This window comes from Hirundo rustica, chromosome 5 (assembly GCF_015227805.2).
Source record: "Hirundo rustica isolate bHirRus1 chromosome 5, bHirRus1.pri.v3, whole genome shotgun sequence".
Taxonomy (NCBI): domain Eukaryota; kingdom Metazoa; phylum Chordata; class Aves; order Passeriformes; family Hirundinidae; genus Hirundo; species Hirundo rustica.
Genome location: NC_053454.1, coordinates 61231084 through 61239740, shown reverse-complemented (window position 1 = coordinate 61239740; position 8657 = coordinate 61231084). Strand labels below are relative to the sequence as shown.

The 8657-nt window shown below is 44.6% G+C and overlaps 1 protein-coding gene across 2 annotated transcripts; it reads right to left on the bottom strand.

Annotated features, from left to right (window-relative positions):
* Nucleotides 1–3629: 3629 nt before the first annotated feature.
* LOC120753522 (cytochrome c oxidase assembly protein COX18, mitochondrial) lies at nucleotides 3630–7635 on the bottom strand. 2 transcript variants are annotated; one of them, XM_040065808.2, is made up of 6 exons: nucleotides 7621–7635; nucleotides 6338–6442; nucleotides 5961–6124; nucleotides 5052–5164; nucleotides 4624–4734; nucleotides 3630–3935 (listed from the first exon to the last, which is right to left on the bottom strand). In XM_040065808.2, exons 3-6 carry the CDS (start codon nucleotides 6103–6105, stop codon nucleotides 3753–3755), a joined length of 552 nt encoding a protein of 183 aa, XP_039921742.1. In that variant the 5' UTR covers nucleotides 6106–6124; nucleotides 6338–6442; nucleotides 7621–7635; the 3' UTR covers nucleotides 3630–3752. The 2 variants fall into 2 exon arrangements, with proteins under 2 accessions (XP_039921742.1, XP_039921741.1); XM_040065807.2 differs by lacking the exon at nucleotides 7621–7635 and adding an exon at nucleotides 7449–7506.
* Nucleotides 7636–8657: the final 1022 nt, after the last annotated feature.

Below are 8657 nucleotides of genomic sequence, written 5' to 3'. Positions count from 1 at the left end.
CTGCAAGGCCCTTTTCCTCAGGAATGGATGATGCTGAAGGCTGGCATTTGTTTCCAATTAACATTCTTCCCGTTACAGCCTGTGTGGTAGCCACTGACATTCCAAGTGGCTTTTCAACCTCTCTGTCCCCTCCATTTCACGCATTTGAACCTTGGACTTGTAAAGCCAAAATCAAGCTTGTGACAGCATCCCAAATTTGCAGCTGTTCTCAGCAACAAGCACTAAAACCATCTTTCTACTGCTCAAGTGTGAATACAGGAGTGCGATTTCCCTGCAGGAAGGCCGGGTACTTGGCACAGGGAAATGCTTTCCCTACCTCTCTCCAGGCCTGAAAAGGCCAGGTAATATTAAGCCTCAGAGCTTACAGCACCATACCCCTTAACTTCATCAGGGATTTGAGTACCAGGGATTCTGGGAGCCGGAAGATTTCCTCCAGAAGCCCAGTCCCTACTAATAAGGCAGTAGTGGTCTCTTCTTTGCCGCTTTCAAACAAAAGTAGGGGATTATATTAAGTAAAACAGGCAGAAAAAAAGTTATTTACCATTATTCCAATTGCAAAGTTAATTAAGGCAATCAAATTATGAATATGTACCTTGAAAAATGAATCCACAAAGCTCAACTCCTTAAATAAAGGAACATATGGTTATGTGCACTCACCTTAGTGATGAACCTGATTTACAAAGCTGTCTTTAAACATCCCTACCCAAAGCCTGTAACACCACAGTTGTGTGAAGCAAAAATGGATCAAAGTCATCAAGGTGCCATTGATGTAAAGCGCCAATCCCTTATTCTGATTTTTTTTGTGATCCCTGAAACTTAGAAAATAGAGCAAAACACCTCACTCAGGAAAGCTGCAGCTGCTGTTTCTTTTAGCACTACGCTGAGCTTCAAAGGAATGAATACCTTATTTACCATTAGAAGTCAGTCAGATCAATTAAATATAGGTAGGTTAATAACATCAAATGAAAAAAAGGTGTCCTGCTACCAGCTGGCCACACGGCTGCACAAATGGAGGGCTTTGCAAAGACAACCAGGGATTGTTCTGACACCTGCCTGCTTCCCCTTGGCATCCTCAGCCACAAAGAGGGAGCAACAAGCGAGTTCTTTCCATTATTTTCAAGCTCAGCAGTGTTGAACACTGGGTTACTTCAAAGGGCCATGGCAGTGAGGTGGAAAAGAAGTGTACACTGTAAAGGACAGCCTGATTAAGTTCTGAAACAGCAGCAAGATGAAAGACAGAGGAGGAAAATGTCTTAGTCCAATGTTTGCCTGTCTGTCCTGGATTTTGGAACCTGGCAACCCTACAGCTGACAGGAGCTGGAGCACCCCCGTGTGTACAGTAGCGCACTCAACAGTACTTCGACGCTTTTTCCTTTCCAGAAACCACTGAACTGTGCCAAAAATGACACTTAGTCTGGGAAAAAAATTCTTGCACTTCAAGGAATCCACCCTAGTAACTGAGCTTTGGATGAAGAGTTTGGATTCCTCACTAAAACAACCCAAAGAACAACCAGGTGGACTGGCAAGGTGTCAAATTCTCTGGCAGACAGCAGCATCCCCTACAGCACCCTGTAAAAGGTGTTAGATCATACTGACATCTCATTCCTGAATGGGACAGGGACCAATTCAGCTCACCTACAGTATTTCAGGCTAATAATCAGAAGGAAGTTAGGAAGGAAACTGCCCTCCTTTCTAAAACCACAATTCTTTTATTACTACCGGGTTTTTGCTCATTTACTTACAATTTCTTCATTTTCAGCAAAGCCAGAACAGGAAGGTGGAGACATGGTTAAGCTGAACAGAGCTATAGATCCCATTACTTAAACAACGAAGTGTCATTCACAAAGAATATTGTACAAGCTTTTTTAAGGCACTTCAATTGGGTTTCTCACAGAACACAGCAACGGGCTTCTTTTGATTTCTTCTCCAGAAATCTCCCTTGGCCCTTCCACAGTCAAGAAGGACACATTCAACCTGACAGACTGCATTATATACATCTTTGCTCCATCTTTGTCTCATCAACATGGACTGACAACAAAAGAATTACATTATTATAAAAAGGCAAACAGCAAAGCTCCAATCCTCTTTCCTAGAAGCAGCATCAAACACTGAGACAAGGATTTTAGGCCAGACAATGTATTTGAACACAGTCATTACTATGGCTGAGAATAGAGGTACGCTTTTGGGTAAATAATGTCTTTTTCCAGGACACAAGCACCAAAGATAACAAGCATCACAGCCCTATTGTCGAAGTTCACACTGCATCTTCAAGACAGAGAATGAAACACACATTATCCAGCCAGGATATTTCAGCAGTTCTGAGTTCTGCCAGAACAGAACCCATTCAGGGAACTTGTACTTGCCTGACTTCAGCTCCTTGAGTTTAGGCTCCCTCCTAAGTACATGCAATGTTCCAACAACCCTCTTCCCGACCTAAAATAACGCTGTGAGAAAGCCATCACCAAACACACTCACTGGAGGAACCTTATTCTCTTTTAACTCACACTGGCAGGCCTTGGGTGTAATTTTATAAGGTAAAAAGGGTGTAAAATAGACATAAATAAATGGAGAACTGCAAATCTAACAAAGCCAGTTTCCTGCATTGAACATATGGGGTCCTGATAGAGCTGTGAGAAACTTTTTTTCAGCGACCAGTTTCACAGCCCTCTTTATGATTCCCAAGAAATCTCGTGTTACTTCTTTACTACACACAAGACATAGCTGTTGTCAGATTGCCCTGTTCCTGAAACCTGAACGCATTGGGAATGTGAGCCCCTCTCAGGTGAGACTGCTGAGGAAGGAGAAATGATTTTCCTCAGCACTGCATGGAGCACCAGCTCCCTCTACCACCAGCTTCCCAGGCAAAAAGTCACTCCCCTTTGCAAAGCCTTTTTCCAACACCTTCAGATGAGGCAAAACAACAATATTCATTCAGAGAAATGTGTCAGACCCTTCAAAAATCTAGAACATTATCTTACTTGTAACACACACCTTCTGATCTCCTTACCTGTGGATTTTGAATTGTTAAGACATCATTAGATGAGATGCTTTTGGCTGCTTTATCTTCAGTTTCACACCTGTTTGGGGGAGGTTTTTTGGTGTAAGAATATCCTGGCAGCATCCAGATATAACTCTATCACTGATGTTCTGAGACTCCTAGCAGTGAGAACAGTGAAAGACATCAGCGAAACATCCCCACAAGGTGAAGTGCAGTGTTATTAGTACAATGACATCTGCACTTTTTCTTCTGAACTGCTGACTTTAGTCAGAAAGCAGCCCTATCTGTAAAGTCCCACTAGGCTATTACAACAATTCAAATAAATGCTTCCAAGTGTGCATTAAAATTCTGCTTCCATGAATTTTTGTTAGCTTACATCAAAGTAGTAGCACGGAATCTTTCAGAAAGTTAAAGTAAATAATTAGTTCCTGATGATTTTAACAAAAAAACCCCAACCTTCTTTACCTTCAGGACTCAGAGTTAAAAAGGAAGCACTGTGTATGAGTCACAGTTTTATTTCACTCTCACATGCCCAATTTCTTATGATAATTCAGGAGACAAACCCGGATTTCTGGGCTATTGCAACTGCAAAACGACCACCCTTGAAACAAAGTGTCGCAGTAAAGACACATTTTTGCTGACCAACCCTTCTTTAGGGCCAGCCAGTGTTTTATTTGGAAAATAAATATACAGCAAATAAGTACATCACACTAAAACAGCACTACTCCACTCCCCAAACACCTCTTCCTGGAGTTCAGTGGTGTTGTTTCTTAAAGCTGTATTTGGTAGCCAAGGCAGCCACGATGTCCCTGTAAGGAGTATCTGAGTCGGATTTGGTCCTTGGAATGCAGCACAGCCGGCGGAAGGTGGGAGAGCGCAGTAGGAGGTTGTGGGAGAGTCCCACGAGGCTCGAGGACAGCCAGTACAGCGCCATGGACTGCAACAAGACAAGCACAGGTCAGCTCCCTGGAGGCAAGGAAAAAATGTTTTAGGCAGCTCCTCTTCCCGAGCTACAGCTGTGGGTTAGTCCCCGGTATTGATAAAAATGACTCACCTAAAACACTCCTCCTCTCATTTGCAATAATGGCTTCCACGTGAAATGCAACTGTCTGTCTCTGAACTCTTCTGGGGAAAAGTGCCATCTACACTGAGGCTTCACAGTTCTTAAATTAATTCATATTAAACTTGCTTCAACATCTGTATTTTAAGCTATAATTGAGCCAAACAATAAGACACTATGTTTTTGCTAGGAATACTCTGCAGTAGAAAACCTGGTAAAAATGAGAAGTGTTTGAAGATAGATGTAGAAATTTTCCTAATTTAAGAACTACGCTGGTTTCCAGTTAACAAGCATCTGCCTATGCGTCTTTACATAAAGCTTTCCTCTCCTTTTGCAGACTACATGAAGGACATGAATTCCTTTCAAGTTTGCAGTGTCTTCTCCCATGAGCAAAAATATCCCAAAGGCAACAAGATTTAAACATACACATAGACAAAACATCTGTTGGGGTTTTTTTAAGCACACAGCAGTAGAAATATGAAACACGCGAGGCCTTCAGGCTGTCCTCTAGGCATCAGGACAGACCAGCCAGAGGCGACGCCCCAGAGGCCACCTCGGTACTTACAGAGGGCACTGCGGCAGCAATAGGGATCATAACCACAGACATCGTGCGGAAGAAGTTCGTAACAAGCTTCTGGAAACGGGAAATTGGCATTTTCTTTTGGGAAGCAAAGATCTGAAAGAGGAGAAACTCAGTTATAAATAAGCTCTTTTAGAAACAGCCATACTGAGCATTAACACCCAGAAATCTCATTAGTGCAACCTTCTAAAAGAAACTGTAGTCAAGACTAAACATTACTGAAGCTCAAGTAGATCTGACACGTTACATCCGACCTGGAGGTCTCTGAACAAGAGACGGCTACATTAAAATACACAGAGCAAACAGATTACGTTTCACTTCTGCCCAGTGCACTTAAAGAAGTGATAATCTGCAGCCACTACTATGTGTTAGCCCTTTGCAGTCACTGCTGCTGGTTTATTCCACCCACGTACCTCCACCACCAGCAGATTCACCAGCCCCAGGGAAACCGGCAAAATCCACGTGGAATCAGGTGCTGTGAGGTCTGGAAACCACAGTGCTCCTCCAGAGGAAAACTGTTCTTGTACTACAGGAAAAAAATTGAAGAAAATACAGAATTCAGTATAATTTGCTGTCTCAAGTAAGCCAGAACCGTACCATGTGTTCAATCACAGACCCAAGTTTCTAGGTATGTTTTATCCGCCTGGTAAGTATGGTTAAAGCAGAAATCCCTGGTTTAACGCGCTGTTACCAATGTAAGTAAGAGAAGTGGGAGATACAAGCTGAGACCCAGCTTAGCTCATGACAGCCACAGACAGGTAAATCTGCAATAAAAAAATACTCCCATCTCAAATATTTTACAAGTCAATGAGGAAAATAAGAACGCAGTAACCTACAGTGTTTATTTCCTGATTTTGAAAAAAATAAAAAAAATTTTCTTAGTAGCTGTGTAACTAGCCACATTTTTGCTTAAAAGAGCAAACTATAACCTCCTGTCTAAAAAAATCAGAATATAATTTTTTTTCATTTAAAAGACCCTTACACATTCACCTTGTCTACAGTATTTGACATGAAAGGAAAAAATACAGACTAAAAGTGAGTGTGCTGTGGCATGCGTACTATTACTTGCAAAAGAGAATTATCAGACTGCATTAAGTTTAAAACTCGTTTCAAACTGTATTAATTACCTATTATCTATATTAATTAATGAATTAGATTAAGTACAGACTATATTCTGTTTAAAACCTTAGTAGCTGACTGTTTTTATATGAGCTTGTGCATCGAGCTCAGGACATTGCATTCTTTGACCAACAAGGTGTCTGTGAAAGCAGCAGGTGAATAAAAAGCGGCAGCGAGAGAAGATCCGTGCGCAGACGCAGCACCTGCTGAGCCCAGGGCACCCACGCTGCAGTTGCGCAGAGCCAGGGACACGCACACCCACATGGGGATCTGCACCCACAGCAGCAGGGTGGCTTTGAAGGGGTGGCAGTTGTCCCGCACGTACAGCTCCGTAACGATCCTCCGCATGTTCTTGGCGAAGTGGAACCTTTCGGAGAGAAAAACAAAAGCTCAGAGCTTTGAAACGGGTAACATCTGAAAGGGAATAGAATAAACAAATAAATCGGGGGGGGAAGAGAGAAAATCTAAGCTCTGGTCAGTGGCAGAATCTTGGTGCAAAAGCGTTGTTTGTGGGATCTTCCTTCCTGCCACGCCTCGCTCCGGAATGGATTCAGGAGGTGTGTACAATCCCCCCTCATACCTGGCCACCTTTTCAGACCAGCCCAGCTGCTTTCCACGCACTGAAACTTCATAGCGAAGCCGCTTGGCAAGCTCCTTAATCTCAGGCTGCAGGTTTTCCAGCTAGCTAAAGAAAAGGAGAACTGTTTGGGCACAGTAGAAGGTAACAGTTGCTTCCTCTCTTCACCTCTGTTATCCCTGGCAATTCAATACCTGAACAAGTATTCAACTTATTAATTATCACTGTAAAATTTAATATCTGTACAGGAATTACACATACACATTGCCACCATATAATTTAATACCTCTATGGGTATCATACATATTAATTACCCTTCTATGATTTAATGCCAGCACAGGCATCAAACATAATTAATTACCACTGTAATTTAACACGTGTACAGGTAGTAGATGCCTGTGAGGGACATCTTGTCAACGTCTTGTTCAACATCAGTGAGCACCTTTTATCTTTACACAAAATAACTATGTGAAGGTAAGTAACAGTGACAAAAGTACCAGTGACAAGTAATTACTCTTACTACTGCACGAAATGAAGACAGAACTTCACTCTTATTAGATTTTAGAGTTTTTAAAGAAGAAAATTATTTCTATCACAGCTGAAATCAGGGCCATTCTTATCAAGTGTCTTTTTGCATGCAACAGGACCTGTAATCAGCTACCTCACTTAAAAAGGCAGCTTTAATGCCGCTTCGATTATAAAAAGAAATAAATGACAATATTAAAAACTACTAATAGACAAAGTATATTATAGAATGTATTAATTACAATATACTGTATGTAACAAATAAATATGTTGTGTTATACACGATAGAAATAAATAATAATATGTAGAAAAAAATAAAGAGCAATAAAGACCATGAGGGCACAACTTGGCCGCGAACAAAGTCACTACCCACAGCATAAGAGACCCAATTACGCGAGAGCACAATAGATGCCCCTTTTCGGAACCAAAAAAAGCACAAAATATAACGAAATTCCTTTAAAAAAACCCAAACTCCCCCCAAACCCGCCGCAATAAAAGAACTGTGATGTTTATTCCGCGGCCCCCTCAGCCCTTCCATCAGTCCTTCCCTCAGAGCCCCCTCAGCCGCCGCGGCCCTCAGCGCTCCCACCTTAGCCAGCAGCCGGCCCTGCTGCGCGGCCAGCGGGAGGGTGACGGCGGTGCGCAGCACGGCGGCCCCGCCGGCGATGGCGGCCCAGCAGGGCAGGCCGGTGGCCTCCTGCAGCGCCGCCAGCCCGCCCTCGGCCCAGTGCACGGGCGCGGACCGCGCCGCCCACTCATACCAGCCCTCGGGGCCGCCGTGGCCGCCCGGCCCCGCTCCCGCCGCCGCCGCCAGGGCCGGCGGGGCCCGCGCGCCGGCCCGCGCGAGGCGCCACATGCCGACAGCTCCGTCCCCTGGGGCGCATGCGCGGCCCGCGCGGCCCCGCGAGACGCGGCAGCGCGCCGCCTCGCGGCCGCCATGGCGGCTGAGGGCACGGGAAGGGCAGTGAGGGCCGGGAAGCGCTTCACTCCGGTACCTGCAATGTATCTTAACCGGACTGGTACGGGGCCTGGAAGGGAGCTTAGAACAGTCCCGACGCCCTCCTGCCGCGGGCAGGGACACCTCCCACCACATCACAGAACGGGCGGAGTTGGAAAGAAACAGCGAGGATTACAGGGCGTCTAACACCTGGCCCTGTGCAGGGCATCCCCAAGGATCCCACAACATGCCCAGGAGTGTTGTCCAAACGCTGTGTGAAGGTTCAAGGTCTTATCCAAACTGGGTTTGAGCCCTGCCAGGGTTGGGCCAGTGTCTCACCGTTCTTCCAGTAAATATTTCTTCCCAACAGCTAGTCTGAATTTCCCCCTTTTCCATTTGTACCCATTACTTCTTACCCTATCACTACAGCTCCCAATAAGGAGTCGCTCTTGGGCTTAGTTGTAGGACACTTCAGATACTGAAAGGCTGCTTTGAGGAACCCACACAACCTCCTCTTCCCCCAGGCTGAACGGCCCCAACTCCCTCAGCCTGAAAATTATATTCAAGAGCAATTGATCATTAACTAGCCCTTCATCATTCCACATTAGCAGTGTTCTCCTGTGTAGCCAAGGTCTGAACTGTCTGCTTTCCCCTTCTGCAGCAAGGAGAGGTCAAAATACCCCTTAGACCATACACACCCTGCACCATGTTCTCTTCCTCTCCACATTTGTCCTAACCCTGGTTCTGTTCCCTTTTCCCAAATAAACAGCACCTGCCCGCTCCCAAAAGAATATGTTCCTTGGTTTATTGGACAAATAGAAATCATTACATTGTGTGTATGGGGAAAAAAAAAGTAAAAAA